The sequence below is a fragment of the Lolium rigidum genome, chromosome 4 (assembly GCF_022539505.1).
Source record: "Lolium rigidum isolate FL_2022 chromosome 4, APGP_CSIRO_Lrig_0.1, whole genome shotgun sequence".
Lineage (NCBI taxonomy): Eukaryota > Viridiplantae > Streptophyta > Magnoliopsida > Poales > Poaceae > Lolium > Lolium rigidum.
In genome coordinates, this window is record NC_061511.1 from 264,853,610 (window position 1) to 264,869,949 (window position 16,340).

Consider the following 16,340-nt stretch of genomic DNA (forward strand, 5'->3'; position numbering starts at 1 on the left):
AAAGCTCGCTATGTTAATGTGTTGAGTCGAGCAAGCTCGTTAACTAACGGGTATTTACGAGTTGAGTTGAGTTGGGTCGATATCCACCCGTAGGTACCAACATCGACTTGGTTGGCTCAAGGAAGGACGTGGTTCCATATTTTTTTCGATAAAGGGAATATATTAATATCAAAAGATATCAATTACACCCAGCCTCTGCAACAATGCCCCACCCTAATGGCGGTACGGATGCACACCGCCAAAAAAGAGTAAAGAAAACTAAGAAATAAAAGTCCCGCTACAACCTTCTAGACCTAGCAACAGCAATACAACCACCACCGTGACAAAGGAGAGAGATTTGACACCCAAAGAAAAGGTGAGCCGCCGGTTCTTAGGCTTGATTAGAAAGAGGATAGTTTTCACAATTTGGCCAACCATGATGCTCCAATCGATCTGCCGTCTAAACTCTATTTTGCAAGACTAGCCAAACGAAGAATTTGCATCTTCAAGGTCTCGCCCATATTTTCTAGATCGACGTAGTTTTTTTAGTGTACACAATAATGAATGAATGAAAAGTGCACCACGCAACACGCCACATCCAAATGGTCCATTCGTGGCTGCCCTGGTTGACCCGGAGGCTGCCTGGATCGTGTCCCCTTCATTGGCTCCTTCATGCGCATCACGAACTCGATCCCGTTAATTTGTGTTAGCGCTCCTCTTAACCACTTTTTTTTTTCTTTTTTTTTTTGCGAAACACAGTACAATCATATACGCTCATACATACGCGCACACACTCACCCATATGAATGCACACCCTACCTCCTCTTAACCACTTGATCACTTAGCAAATCGTGCTATGGCACAGCCCAAACAGTACGCCATGGTTGCCGTAAACACGAGACCATCACCAGGTAAGAAATACAGTAGTTGAAAATTTAACGCGGTCTGACTATGACCTGTGGGGCCAGAGCCCTTGTGCAAGTGATGCGTCTGACAGGTGGATGATGATCTTATTAAAAGGTTTCAACTTGATCGGCGAATGCTCCTATTAAACGCGCGCGCGCGGCCTCGACGCCTGCCAAGCAGCGCCCCGGCCACCAGACCAAACTCGCGCGCGTGCGTCTCCCCAACCCCCCCGGGCACCGGCAAGCGCGCTCGTCGCCCGAGATGGCTGTTGCGGCGGCGGCCGCGGCGGCGGCCGTGGGCGCGTACGCGGCGGAGCTCCCGGCGGTGCCGGAGTGGCTGAACAAGGGCGACAACGCGTGGCAGCTGACGGCGGCGACGTTCGTGGGCATCCAGTCCATGCCGGGCCTCGTCGTCCTCTACGGCAGCATCGTGAAGAAGAAGTGGGCCGTCAACTCCGCCTTCATGGCGCTCTACGCCTACGCCTCCTCCCTCCTGGTCTGGGTCCTCGTCGGCTTCCGCATGGCCTTCGGCGAGCGGCTGCTGCCCTTCTGGGGCAAGGCCGGCGTGGCGCTGTCGCAGGGCTACCTGACGGGCCAGGCGAGGCTGTCGGCGACGGCGCACGGCGGCGAGAACGGCACGCCCGCCGCCGAGCCCTTCTACCCGGAGGCGACGCTGGTGCTGTTCCAGTTCGAGTTCGCCGCCATCACGCTCATCCTCCTCGCCGGCTCCGTGCTCGGGCGGATGAACATCAAGGCCTGGATGGCCTTCACGCCGCTCTGGCTGCTGCTGTCGTACACGGTGGGCGCGTTTAGCCTCTGGGGCGGCGGCTTCCTCTACCACTGGGGCGTCATCGACTACTCCGGCGGATACGTCATCCACCTCTCCTCCGGCATCGCCGGCTTCACCGCCGCCTACTGGGTATGCATTCTCGTTTGCTTGCTTTTCCTCAATTTTGGTCCATGTCCTGGTCGGAACGGCGACGTGTTAGGTGGTGCTACTCGTTCCTAGCACAAGTAGTTTGACCCAGCTGCACAATCATCGTGGATTCCTCGTTGGGATGCCATGCCCATGTCACCATGAGAATAAACACCACTACTGCAAAACAAACACACAATAAACTACTGCTACTGTACAAACAATCTGCCCTAGTAGCATACTTTCGGACTGGAATAAATTCTCCACACTTGTTCAAACTTCAAAGTACTACATCCGTTCTACTGAATACGATATTATTTTTCTTGTTCAAAGTCAAATTATGTAAAGTTTAACTAAGTTTTTAAGAATAGCTAACCATTCACCGCCTTCGCCTGGTACGAAAGTTGGAAAAACAAAATATTTGTCTATGTTTGTGAGTCACCTCGTCTTGGTCAAGTATTGAGTCTCTGCTAGTATATAAAGGACAATTTCCCGATTTCGAAATGTTGCAAAGCCCCGGTAGAAAAGAAAGGGAACACGAGTTTTCGTAAAAAGAATCTCCAGTGGTGCTTCCATGGCGGTTAGATAGTAGATCGAGGAGGGAGGGGAATCCAGCTACATGAGAATCAGGAGATCTCCCCTTTTTTCGCCCGACTTTCTCACAAATGGAATCAATGAGCTTTGTCACTGAATTAATCTACCGGCATCGGAGGGAGAAGCGATATGATATTTTATAATATATTATGGTTGTTCATATTTTCTCTGAATGTTTGGACAAATTTTACTTAGCTTAACTTTTTTTTTGTAAAAAAAACTTTATTCATTAGAACGGAGAAAGTAGTAACTTTGGAACGATTCTACATAAAGTCGTCTTGGAAGAAGTTAATCATGTCCTTCTAGATTTCCTTTTTCTTTATTTGGGGAATCACATGTTAAGACTACTACTAGTAAGCATAAGTATTCCGGTGATAGCTGCAATCACCAAAAAAGGGGTCTATGAAGAAAACCCCTTTACCTCTCATGGAACGTGTGAACGAGCTGGACCGTGTCGTTTGCTTCGGCTAAGCTGGTAGGCTGGGTGCGTCGGTCATGGCAACACCGAAGACTCTGGGTGTGTGGTGCCTCCTGTTGTTCCAGGTCTCGATCGCTCTGTCGTCTTGCAGCAGCAACGTATGCAGCCGATGCAAGAAAGAAAAATGTCAATTTCATATGAGGCAACTTGAACTAGTACTGCAGGTCCAAATTTAATATCTGATTGTGATGGGTCAAAATTACGCCTACAAAATATCCCGTTGCGCTGTCAGTCGCGTTATCCAATCGGTGTGGTACAAGTTCCCCAACACGGTTATGACTGTCACAAAATTCAGTTCAAAGAAAAAGACTAGCTACACATTCAGTAGATCTAGTTTTTGAATTACTGTAATTTATTCACTGTTGCTTCTGTAATTCGATTTGATCGCATGAGCTTCAGAAAACGAGCCCGTAGTGCCGAACTGCTGCTCAGTTTGCAGCACGCCGTCGATGGCTGATCACTAAGGGCATCTCCAACGGGGCGACCCATCCCGCGCCCGCGCGTCCGGATGGGTCGATCCGGACAAAAACCCGGCCCAACGCGGGGACGCACCGCAAAAGCGGACGGCCGCGGCGTCCGGAACGACGCAAACCCGGCCCAAATCTGGGCCGGGTTTGCGTGGCCGCGGATGGCACGCGGCGTCCTCGCGTGTCCGCCCCGTCCGCGTGGCCGGCCCACTCGTCGGTGCCCCGGTCCTATTAAATGTGGATCGGGGAAGTGGACTGTCCCTATCCGAGTCCCCACTTTCCACTCCGGCCGCACGCGCGAGCTCGGAGCTTCCGCGCCGCCATGGCCCCGAAGCGCGAGTTCTCGCCATCCGCCAACGACCACGAGGCCGGCAGCGGCCGGCCGGTCGCGCCGGCGCCGTTCGCCATGGGGCCGCCGGCGACGCCCGTGACGCGACCGGATCTACGTCACCGTAGCGGCGGCGCAGATGTTCGGGGACGCCGGCGTCCCCAATGCCGTGTGGGACGTGCACCTCCCCACGGCCGGCACCTCGAGCCCAGATCGGGTTCCGGTGCCGCCCATCCCGGCGTCCGGCCGCGCCCGCTACGCCGAGATCCGAGGCGCCGCGCTCGCCTGCCGGCGGACCTCCGGCAGGACCCCGCGTACGGCGACGCAAGTCCCAACTGGGACTTGTGGTTCGAGGTGGAGCACGATGCGCGGCGGCGCACGTGCTTCACATCCGCGACGGCGCGGCCTCGCGCGCAGCCAGGCACAGCTGCTAGGCGGGCTGGCCGCCGCCCCGGCGGCCTCTACATCGGCGAGCCCGCGCCCAGCCCTCGGCCTCCAGCCGCAGCCGCAGCCCCGGGAGGAGGAGAACGACCCGAGCCGCAGGGCGGCGCTCGCGGCGTCCCGCGAGCAGCAGGACCTCGACGAACCGGCCAAATGGCCGCTCCCGCCGAGACGCCGCGCACCTCCGCGCCGGGAGGAGGCGGCCGGAAGGCCCGGGAGGACGCCCAGGCGGACGCGTGGGCCTTCCTCCAGCCGGCGCGCCGTCGGGGAGGAGGCCGCTACGCGTCGGGCGGCGCTCCGGGAGGAGGAGCCGCCGGGCCGCGCGCCCGGCGGAGGAGGAGCCGCCCGGCCACGCAGGCGGAGGAGCAGCTCCGACAGGAGTCCGCGCGAGGACACGGCCGCGCGGCCGGCGAGCCCGCCGAACGCGCACTCCGCCCGGGAAAGGGCGCAGCTGGGACCCCCGGCCGGAGTCCCCGGTGCCCTCCGGCGTGTCGAGCCGGAATGCAGCCGCGTCGCCGGCCGGCGCGGCGTCGTCGTCATCGACGCCGACGATGACGAGTACTCACCGGGGTAGTACGCCGGCGGCCATCGCGAGCTCGCAAACCCCGGCTAGGGTTTGCTTTTTTTAGTTTAAAGCCATATATGGCTTTCTTTTGTGTAAAATTTGCCCAAAATAGGGCTAAGTTTAATGACCAACTAGTTTAAATTTATGTTTTGTTCTTTTCCTTTTTATTTTCATTTCTGTTTTATTTTATTACCAATGCGCTAGCGTCCGCGCGTTGGGCGCAGCGTGCGACCCAAACGGACACGCGGACGCGGGCCGCTGTCCGGGTGTCCGTTCGGCCACGCAAACGGCCCAAAACGGACGGCCCAGCGCGTCCGTTTGGGTCGCGCGGTTGGAGATGCCCTAACCATGTATAAACTGCGGCTGGCTGACAGGTGGGCCCGAGGCTGAAGAGCGACCGCGAGCGCTTCTCCCCGAACAACATCTTGCTCATGATCGCCGGCGGCGGGCTGCTGTGGATGGGGTGGGCCGGGTTCAACGGCGGCGCGCCGTACGCCGCCAACATCACGGCGTCGATAGCCGTGCTCAACACCAACGTCAGCGCGGCGACGAGCCTGCTCACGTGGACGTGCCTCGACGTCATCTTCTTCGGCAAGCCGTCCGTCATCGGCGCCGTCCAGGGCATGATGACCGGCCTCGTCTGCATCACCCCCGGCGCAGGTACGTACGGACAGACGCAGCTATTCATCTTTGCAATTAATCAATCAATCAGAATGTGCTGTTGTGTACTAGCGGCAGAAAGTCAAATTAGGAGAGCGTCAAAAGTCGTAGAAGCTTCAGCGCGTCCTGTTCTCGTCTATCGTAGCTGACATCGACTGAAAGTTGATCTGAATAAAATGTATTCCTGTATTCGCCGCCAAGAGCATCGTTTTCTGACATGTAATTTGCTACAGGGCTGGTGCAGACCTGGGCGGCCGTGATCATGGGCATGTGCGCCGGCAGCGTGCCGTGGTTCAGCATGATGATCCTGCACAAGAAGTCCACCCTGCTGATGAAGGTCGACGACACGCTGGCCGTCTTCCACACCCACGCCGTGGCGGGGCTCCTGGGCGGCGTCCTCACGGGGCTGCTGGCCACGCCCGAGCTGATGGCCATGGAGTCCCCCGTGCCGGGGTCCAAGGGCGCCTTCTACGGCGGCGGCATCGGGCAGGTCGGCAAGCAGCTGGCCGGCGCGGCCTTCGTCATCGTGTGGAACCTCGTGGTCACCACGCTCATCCTGCTCGGCATCGGCCTCTTCATCCCGCTCCGGATGCCCGACGACCAGCTCATGATCGGCGACGACGCCGCGCACGGGGAGGAGGCATACGCGCTCTGGGGCGACGGCGAGAAGTTCGACGCCACGCGGCACGACGTGTCCAGGGGAGGCGCCGGCGGAGAGAGGGAGATGGGCACCGCCGAGCAGCGGCTCGCCGGCATGGGCGCCAGGGGAGTCACCATCCAGTTGTAGCAGGATCGATCGATCAAGGGCGCGCGTGTCGTGCCTAGCCAGGCTGTACCGTTAATTTTGGTGTTTACTGTAGTTTCGACTGTAGGAGGAGTAGTTGATGCTTTTAACTGCAGGCTTTTGTGTAGATTGTTGATGTAATATTGGCATTTGCGACATATATTGGTGGGGAAATCTGCTAATTTGCGTGCAGGATGACAATGTGGAGTTGGTGCATAGCTCAAACATTCTCCAAATATTGCTTTCATACGAAAGAAGCACGGAGCGGAAAACATCTCCGATTTTAGACCAATTCTCTAAGTCTTGCATCACTCATGAAAGAGCTCGTGTCCAATACATAAATGCCTTTATCAAGAGAAAAAGCATTTATGGCAATTTTCTCTATGTCAAGAATTTAGTGAGAAGGTTTTATAGGGGAAACACGCCGGCGCTACTCTTCAAGCTTGACATCCGCAAAGCCTTTAATTCCATTAGATGAGAATATATTCTGGACTTGCTCCGGCATTGGAATTTTGGAAAGCTTTTGACATCCACAAAGCTTCCCGAGTAAATTCCGAAATTAGATTGCCGTCTTGCTCTCGACCCCCACCTCACACGTCCTCCTTAAATGGTATGGCCGGTCTCCCCAATTCCCATAGACGTGGCCTCTAGCAAGAAGACCCCTTATCACCGCTCCTCTTCATCCTAGCCATCGAGCCACTCACGCAAGTCTTGCACGCTGCTACTCACCAAGACCTCCTCCACAAGTTTCGGGGGTTGTGACACCATTTTGAGAATCTCCCTATGCGCGAACATTGTAGCAACCTTTGTGGCCCCTATCAAAGATAGTGACGAGCTCCATGGTGCCAATTCGATGCGGACACCTAAATCTTCATGAGATTCTTGAGGGCCCACTGGCGAAGCGCACTACTTTTCCCTTGAGATATCTTGGTCTCGTGATGTCGGTTTTGCAACTCCGACGAGTAGACTTCCAACACCTCGAAGATATGGTTGCTGGAAAAATTCCAAATTATAAGTTCATACCATGTCCGTCCTCACCTCCCTTGTGAAGTCACTGATTGCTTCCACGCAATCTAACACTTGAAGCCGCTTATTGCCCCAACAAAGTGGAGAGAGCCTTCCTTTGGCTGGCAAAAGAGAAGATAACGGGAGCCAAGTGTTAAGTGAATTCTGAGAATTTGTGTCGCCCAAAGTGTTGACGGGCTTGGAGTACGTAACTTAGAAAATTTTACAAGGTTGCTATGGTTGAGATGGTCGTGGATGGAGGGGAAAGACAAATACAAGATTTAGGTAGGCTTCAGCTACCAGCTAGCGCACCCCAGAAGACACGGATCTCTTCTGCCACCTCCATCACGGTGGGCAATGGCCATAAAACTCCTTTTTAGAAAGCTCCGTGGCTTATTGGGATTAAACCGAAAACATTTGCTCCTCTAGTTTCTGAGGCTTCCAAGATCAAGAAATGGAGTGTCAAGAAAAGCCTTGAACAACAATGCATGGACAGGAACATTAATATGGGATTTTTTTCTCAGTTGAGAATGCCATGCAATTTGTGAATCTTTGGTGTCAACTTGCAAACAAGCTTGATGAAGTCACGTATGGTGACATCATTTGGTCTCTTCCGGCAAGCGGGAAATACTCTTAAAAAGCGCAATTCCTAGAGGTCACATCTACAAAATATGAACCGTATCATTTGGAAGATTTGGGTTCCCCAAAAGTTAAAATTTTCACTTGGCTTGCTATCTAAAATAGGCTTTGGACGACTGATTGCTAGGTGAAAATATGTTGGCCAAATTATGGCCTATGCCCTTTATGCAACAGAGCGCTGCAATCTATCACCCCTTTCACCTTCTTGTTCATTGCACTACACCACCCGTCTTTGGGGCTACATCGTCAAAGGGTGGTCTTCATGACATTGATTATCAACAATAGCCGGAACACACCATTGAGAGTTGGTGGCTAAAGATATCAGATGAATCCACATCGGACCGCTTGGGAGGTTTAGAATGAAAGGATTGCGCTGCGTCTTCAACAATAAGCATACAAATCTTCAATAATGCTAGATAGAATTAAGAATGAAGTCTGCTTGTAGGTGATCCCGGATGCTAAGAAGTTAGTGAGATCAACAAGGATAATAAAGCTAGTTGTATGCATTTTCTTGTAAAACTTCTACTTAATTAATAGATTGTCGCAAAACTTTTGTGTCTATTTTATTTTTAAATAAGCCACTGAAAAAAAACATGTGAGATCGATATTCGATTTGAGCCTAAAGTCACTCGTGTCCATTTCATATATTTTCGGGATGCATCGTGTCGTGTGTAGGGATGAAGCTAGAAATTTTTGGCATTGACGTCAACTCTATTCCTCTTTTTTATTGGGGTTATGCTCTATAATTTATTATTATTCAACACTAATTAGTGAGGGTTTGGTACTATCAATTTAGTTTTTCCTCCATCCCAAAACTTAAGGTTTATATTATTTTTAAAAAATCAAACTATATCAAGTTTGACTAAGTTTTTATCCAAAATTTATTAACACAAAAAATATAAATCAATGTCATTAGATAGATAATAAAATATATTTTTGTATAGTATCTATAAATATCATATTTTTTATATATTCTTCTAAAAAATCATTAAACTTTATTTAGTTTATTTTTTAAAAAGAAAATATAAGCCTTAAGCTTTCAAATGAAATTAGTATTATTTAATACTAATTCCTAAAAGCTTCGGCACTATTCACTGGGTCAGCTAACATCATTGGCTATAAAGGAGCTCCGTTCCTGACCGTGTGGATTAACTCCATCGAAATAAGAGCAACCTAAATTCGTTTGCGATGGACAGAGGTGTACACGGATAGGATAATTACCGTACTAAATCTAGTTCTAAATTCGTTTGAAGATATCTATTTTAATTTTAAAAAAATTGATGGAAAATGATGATAAGGATATCTGATTTTGAAGGTATCTATAATCGATTTTAAAAGATTTGACGGCTAAGGATGATAAGGATATCGGATTTAGGAATAGCATCCCGGATATAATATAGCAAATAGCATGTGAATATAGATTATCCAAAAATTAATTAGAATAATTTTTACCCGAATAATCCAATTCTAGTCAACAGTCAAAACAAATCAACATACCTAGTAGTTATTAAGTTACCTTCTTCATTTGCCTAGCATGTTACTTCTAAATTTATAGAAGTTGTAGAATCGTGGTTAAACTGTTTAGTTTTTATCTATTACATGTTGTGAATGTATAAATTTTAGCCTAAATTATGCCTACATATTCTTATGTAATTGACTCATCCAAGGATAAAATTTTAACCCTTGTCAAGTTCTCCTAGAACATAATTATGGAAACCCTTCTCAAGTTTTCCTAGAATATAATTATATATCCATGGAAGTATTGCATCATTTCCGGATTGAATTCTCGGTCCGATATAACATCTAGAATTCTCACCCAATCAATACCCAAAATTCATTTCGAAACCTAGAGAAAAATCTGATGTAAAGGATTATGATCTCAGCAAAATCCGATCAATGGATGTGTGCTGCAAGATGGTGATTGAGTTGAGAAGGTGGCTGAATGAGCAAATACAAGAAGTGATTTGATTTGCAAACTAGGGCTGATGGGGTTTGCATTGAATGGAAAAAGTACAATCCTGTGGAAGTGGGCAATGTCTGGATTCTTTGATCGATCTTTTGAACAATTTGTCGAAAGAGAGAAAACACTGATGATTGAAATCTCGTTGTGGCTATTCGATCGTATAAATAAATAAAAAATAACTTCTACGGATGCACCAGCCGGGAATCGAACCCGGGTAAGTACAATCCTGTGGAAGTGGGCAATGTCTGGATTCTTTGATCGATCTTTTCAACAATTTGTCGAAAGAGAGAAAACACTTCAACAATTTGTCGAAAGAGAGAAAACACTGATGATTGGAATCTCGTTGTGGCTATTCGATCGTATAAATAAATAAAAATAACTTCTACGGATGCACCAGCCGGGAATCGAACCCGGGTCTGTACCGTGGCAGGGTACTATTCTACCACTAGACCACTGGTGCTAAGTGTTCAGAATGCGGATCAAAAATATAAGTTCACCGCCTGGTAGCTTAATGGCTAAAAAGATCATTCAACAACCACATGCTACAGCTAATAAGATGCCACTTCCTTTATTGGATACAAATTACAAGGGTAGCCGTGTTCGGACGTATACAAGGCACGTTACTGAACAGGCCACACTGCCCACTAACACAATTTGCAAGAGGTAACAAACAGGTCAGGCACACACAGACACGTACGGTTGTTCAGAGTCACCCCATGAACACGGCCGTGAGCTCTGCCTCGCCCAGCACGTGCCCGTCGATGGCCTCCATGACCTTATCCACAGTCACCTACAGAACCAAAATCACAGCTTATTAGTACTCACATCCAGTATGCTAGAGTTCAGACTTCAGAACATTCTTATCTTATAAGTATCATCATAAAAAACACGACTCTGCAGTTCAAATCTAATTTGTGCGCGCGCGCACACACATACATACCTTGTTCCCGAGGCTGAGCACGTCGTCGAGGGCGTAGATCCTGAACTGGATGCGGTGGCCGAGGGAGTCCGGCACGGGCCCGCGCCACCCCGGCTGCTTCCAGTCGTTGATCCCCTCCTGGACGCCGCTGTCGGCGTTGGCGTTGCCCCCGGCGCCAGAGAAGCCCTCGGGGAGGCCCTTGAGCTCGGGGGAGATGTTGGCGACGACCCAGTGCGTCCACGGCACGACGGGGCGCTCCGGGTCCGGCGCGTCGACGTCCTGCACCACCAGCGCCAGCGAGCGCGTGCCGTCGGGCACGCCGTACCACTCCAGCGGCGGCGAGATGTCCTTCTTGGCGCCCTGCCCCTCCAGCGTGTACTGCCGCGGCAGCCGCCCGTCGTGGTGCGTCACCGGCGGGCACACCAGCCTCAGGCTCTCCTGCGCCATGGCTGCTTGCTGCTAGCTGCTAGCTATCTGTCGGTAGACGACTCCTCTTGGCTGATGGCAGTGGGACGAATGCTTGCTTCGGATTGTTGTGGAGTGATGTGAGGGGTCGCCGCGTGGTCGCGGGGTTTTATTAAGGAGGAGAGCGGCACGGAGGAGGGTGGTGGCCGGCGGACGCGTGTCGCGGCGGGGCAGGGGTACGTGGAGTCGGCGCCGTGGACATGGGAGGCGTGGCGCGTTCTCTGGACTCCGGACGGCGAGGGCGGGACCGGAAGTGAGAGGGGAGGCTTGCACGTTCAGCTCTAGTTAATCGTCGTCATCATCGTGGGGGGGGGGGGGGGGTTTCTTGCTTTGTCCAGAACTCCATCCAGGTGTCCCGCGTGTACTTTGCTTTGCCTTTTCGGGAGGAGGAGGAAGTTGATGCAGGATTCGATTTCGCTTCCTTCCCTATCTACTCCGTACGAGCCTACGAGTAGGGGGAACGAGATCCTCGAAAGAAGTCTACATAACCCCCTCAGGTTTGAGGTTTGGGACGTTTAACCCCCCCTCAGGTTGAAAGTGGAGCACATAACCCCCTCAAGTATGACTTACCGGTTAAATTACCCCCTCCAAACGGTTTTCGGGACTAATGGCTGTTTTAGAGGGCGGTTTTGGTCCACGTGTAGGCAACGCTTTCGGGAAGCTGGCACCTGGCCGTGGTCAAGCTGCTCCGTTTGTCTCTGCTCTTCCGCTCCCCTTCTCTCTCTCCCGCGCCGCTCCGATCATCTCTCCATGATCGGCAGCTGAATCAGACGATTCGTTGGCGGTCCTCCAATCAGTGGCTCGCGCTCCTTCCTCCTTTCGCTCAAGGACGGGTTGACTTGGATATGAAAATCGGGGGATTAGTTTTGGGGTTATCTAAACTTCTTTCGCCGGCAGCGGCAACGTCAAGGTCATTGACATGCTGCTCAATCACGGTACTAGGCCTTGCCGCTGCTGAAATTGTGATGTCTGTGCTTGCCGATTTCTCCGATTAGTTGGTGAAATTGATGCCTTTTTCTTACAAAAACAGTACTGAAGTCTATGACCTCAGATTGACACAAGTTGTAGTATAATTTTCACTTTTCACTTAGTGTCCGAGAAATCAGACTGAGTGTAAAACTAATTCAGAAACTTTTCACTTGTTGGTTGAAGACTTGGAGTTAGCTCGACAGCAGATTGTTTACAGCCCATTACTGCACAAGCATTAGTATTCTGGACTAGAACTAGAAGTCAGTGTGAAATTGTAGGCCTGGCTTTACATGGGAACATTATTCTGTTTGGTTCAGCAGCTGCCCTGGACACAAGAACATTCAGCACATTACAGGCATGGGACATCCATAGAATACCGCATTGATCAGTACATTAGACTGTAAAATCCATAAAAACACCACATTGATTCAGTACATTACAGACAATACAACTTTGAATCTACTCTTCAACCTTTGATTCTTCTCTTCTCTGAACTTACACGGCATCCTCTAATTCCAAACATGAAACTTCAACTTCAGTTCTGAAATTCCCCTCTTCTTCTCTAAAATTGTAGCATGCTCTCTGGACATTAGAGCAGCCTGCATCACATAGTTGTATGACATACTAGATGCAGTCTTCAGTTGTAAATTTCTGTATTTTTTTTTTGTTTCTTCTTCTTCATGGCCGGCCATCCCTGACCGTGTGAAGCCCGAGATTCATAGGGGCAGAGGGCAGGGGGCGAGAATGCGAGATTCAGCAGCTGGCCTGGAAATCCAACGAGGTGCGCCCCGTTTGCGACCCATCCAGCTTCCTCCGCCCCGACGACACCCTCCACGCCATGTGCGACATGCTCGACCCCATGACTCGGCTGCACGACTGGGATGGCGCACCGCGCTGGCTCAACGGCGAGCGTCGTCCCTGCCAGTTCGAGGTGGAGACACAGCTGCAGGTGAAGCAGCCCATGGCAGTGCTGCAGCGGTGCCTCGGGGGTGGCAACGGTTGCGCACGCCTGCCCAGGGCGGTGCTGCAGCGGCCCAACGAGGAGTGCTTGTCCTGCTCTCTCGCCTGCCCTGCTCGCTCGCCTTGCATCTGCACTGCAAAGAAGGAAGGAAACCTGGGGTTAAGTGTTCCACTGTCCACGTAATTGCTTACCTAGCTCAAAACCACTGTCCACGTCATCTAAAACCGCCATCACCAGCCTTAGGGGGTTAATTAGCCGGTAATTGAAACCTGAGGGGGTTATGTGTTCCACTTGAAACCTGAGGGGGTTAACAGTCCCAAACATGAAACCTAGGGGGTTATGTAGACTTCTTTCCGAGATCCTCTGACGTTTTGACAACAACTGCAGAGGGCGTCAATTGATGTGGTTCGTTCGAAGTTCATCCCACGGTCGCAGGTCCGATGCCTGGGAAACACAACGATGTGTTCGGCCCAAAGGCCCAGTTGTACGAAGAGGAGACGGAAACAGGACCCTCCAGCTCAGAAAAAAGGCGCGAGAAGTCAGAACAGGCGCCAGAAACAGATCGCAAAGAAACTTCGCCGGAAGACGATCGCGAGAACGTGGGGCGATCGCGCGCTGCTTTGCACATCAATTTGAGGTAAATCTCACTAGCCTGCGTCGCCCATTTCTCTCTATGAATTGGTAAAAGAAATAGAAGGATCTGTCCCGGTAGATACACGAGGAGGATGAAAGACAGCGGATCAAACTTAAAACTGCTCTTGATCGGTGAACAATTTTAACTTACGCTCTAAATAAAAGTTGTTGTACATGACCGTACCTTTCCAATGGTACCTCATTTGCACGATTTGGATCAGCGGAGGAACATTTTTTGCCGAAACAAGATTCTGTCAGCGCAATCAGGCACGGGGCTGGTTGAGAGCTCCCTCGACGGCATGGTGCAGCTGGCCACCACCGTGGAGTTGGGCACGCCGGCCAGCGAAAGGCGACGGCAAGGGAAGGGGAATTCTAGACGGGAGTTTTTTTTTCTGAGCTGGAGCGTCATGTTTTCATCTCCGCTTCGTACAACTGGGCCTTGGGCCGATCCCGTCGCTGTGTTTCGCAGGCATCTGACCTGCGACCGTGGGATGGACGACGAACGAACCACATCGATTAACGTCCCTCTGCAGTTGTTGTCGAAACGTCAGAGGATCTCGTTCCGAGTAGGGATAGCACCCGCAGAATACGTGTAGGTGTTATAAAAGCGATAAATAAATAAAAAATAACGATAAATAAAAATACAGCGGAGACACAAAATTTAACATAAAAAACTCTTCCAACATAGAAGAAAAAACTATGGACGCCAGCCAACAAAATTTTACTATATCGGGGAGTATTTACAAACGCTGTGGGTTATCTTATAATCTAATAAACCCTAGCCGGCGGCTTACAAGATGTATATACCGGCGACGGCCTCGCTCCGCTCGTCAGAAGTTAGCCTCCCTTTAGTATTAAATTTGAATCATAATACAACAAACTCCACCTTGAGACAAATTTCATTGTAGCATGAACTTCAATAATCTCCTGAACAACAAAGAAAAACACTTGCTGGCGCCAACATCCACTTGGGCTAAACAGTTATACCAACCAAGCTCGAGCAAAGCTCGAACTTGAAAACAGGAACTGACTTTGTTATCATATCAGCAGGATTATCATGAGTACTTATCTTGCAAACCTTCAGTTACCTTGAGCAACAATATCGCGAACATAATGGTACTTGATATCAATGTGCTTTGTCCTCTCATGAAACATTTGATCTTTAGTAAGGTATATTGCACTTTGACTATCAGAAAATAAGTTAATGCAAGAATCATCTCCACAAAGCTCAGCATACAAACCTTTCAACCAAACAGACTCTTTGCAAGCTTCATTAATTGCTATATATTCTGCTTCGGTCGTAGATTGGGCAACAACAGGTTGTAACGTTGCCTTCCAACTCACAACACATCCACCAACATTGAACACATAACCTGTGAGGAATCTTCTCTTATCCAAATCGGCAGCAAAATCTGAATCCACATAGTGTACGGGTCCCTCACCAGTCTGGCTAAACTTCAAGCAAGCTTTAGATGTGCCACGAAGGTACCTGCAAATGCACTGAACAACTTTACAATGTTCTTTACCAGGATTAGCCATGTATCGACTGACCAAACTCATAACATATGACAAATCAGGGCGAGAACAGACCATGGCATACATCAAGGAACCAACAACACTAGAATGTGAAACTCGTGACATGTACTCAATATCTCATCAGTATTAGGACATTGCAATGCTGATAATTTGAAGTGAGGAGCAATAGGTGTACTACAGACTTTGCATCATGCATATTAAAACGATGACGAATTTTCTGGATGTAATTTTGCTGACTAAGAAATAACACACTAGATTTTCTGTCTCTTGTAATTTCCATACCTAGTATTTTTCTTAGCAACACCAAGATCATTCATCTCAAACTCACTACTTAATTGTGACTTTAAAGTAGTGATCTCTTTCTTGCTCTTGGCAGCAATCAACATATCATCAACATATAACAACAAGTATATTGGTGATCCATTAACAAACTTGATATAAACACAACTATCATACTGAGATCTCTTAAATTTATGTGCAATCATAAATGAATCAAACATTTTATACCGCTGTCTTGGAGACTGTTTCAGATCATAAAGGGACCTCTTCAACTTGCAAACAAGATCCTCCTTACCAGGCACAATAAAACCTTCAGGTTGGTCCATGTATATCTCCTCATCAAGCTCACCATGCAGAAAAGCAGTCTTTACATCTTGTTGCTCAAGCTCAAGATCATGCATAGCCACAATTCAAGCCGGCAGTTTTACCCATGGGCACGTCCGCCCATGGGCACCCGACCCGAATGGGTAGGGTATGGGTCGCTATATTCGCCCATCAGTCTTACCCATGGACGACCCGATTAGTCGCGGGCAGGGTAAGGGTACAGGCTTGTACCCATGGGTTGCCCGATGGGTCGCCCGATTATCTGACAAGTGGGCCCTCATATCTGATGGTAGGCTTGGTAGCATGTTTTGGAGCTCACCCGGCCCAAGACCAGGGCCCAGATGTCCAAATATTGGCCTAACCTAGCCGCTCGCAGTCCACTCCCGAAGTCCAAAGTAATCCTAACCTAGCCGCACAACAGCGCTCACCCCAATCCCTCAACCAGCCTCCATCGACGTCCTCCTCCCATCTCGCTCTCGCTCGGCTCCCAGATGCCGTCTAGATAGAGCACCGGCGCACAGCCGCTACGG

At 50.0% G+C, this 16,340-nt stretch overlaps 2 protein-coding genes and 1 non-coding gene across 3 annotated transcripts; 1 reads left to right on the plus strand and 2 right to left on the minus strand.

Annotated features, from left to right (window-relative positions):
• Nucleotides 1–1,121: 1,121 nt before the first annotated feature.
• On the plus strand, nt 1,122–6,309 carry LOC124707659 (ammonium transporter 2 member 1-like). Its single transcript, XM_047239320.1, has 3 exons — nt 1,122–1,803; nt 5,048–5,333; nt 5,567–6,309. The coding sequence occupies exons 1-3, from the start codon at nt 1,147–1,149 to the stop codon at nt 6,118–6,120; spliced, it is 1,497 nt and encodes a 498-aa protein (XP_047095276.1). The 5' UTR covers nt 1,122–1,146; the 3' UTR covers nt 6,121–6,309.
• A 3,804-nt stretch (nt 6,310–10,113) lies between these two features.
• On the minus strand, nt 10,114–10,184 carry TRNAG-GCC. Its single transcript has one exon. It is a non-coding gene; the product is annotated as a tRNA-Gly (tRNA).
• Nucleotides 10,185–10,375: 191 nt separating this feature from the next.
• On the minus strand, nt 10,376–11,167 carry LOC124705726 (UPF0098 protein CPn_0877/CP_0992/CPj0877/CpB0906-like). The gene is made up of 2 exons (XM_047237435.1): nt 10,665–11,167; nt 10,376–10,514 (listed from the first exon to the last, which is right to left on the minus strand). The coding sequence occupies exons 1-2, from the start codon at nt 11,088–11,090 to the stop codon at nt 10,434–10,436; spliced, it is 507 nt and encodes a 168-aa protein (XP_047093391.1). The 5' UTR covers nt 11,091–11,167; the 3' UTR covers nt 10,376–10,433.
• Between the last annotated feature and the right edge of the window lie 5,173 nt (nt 11,168–16,340).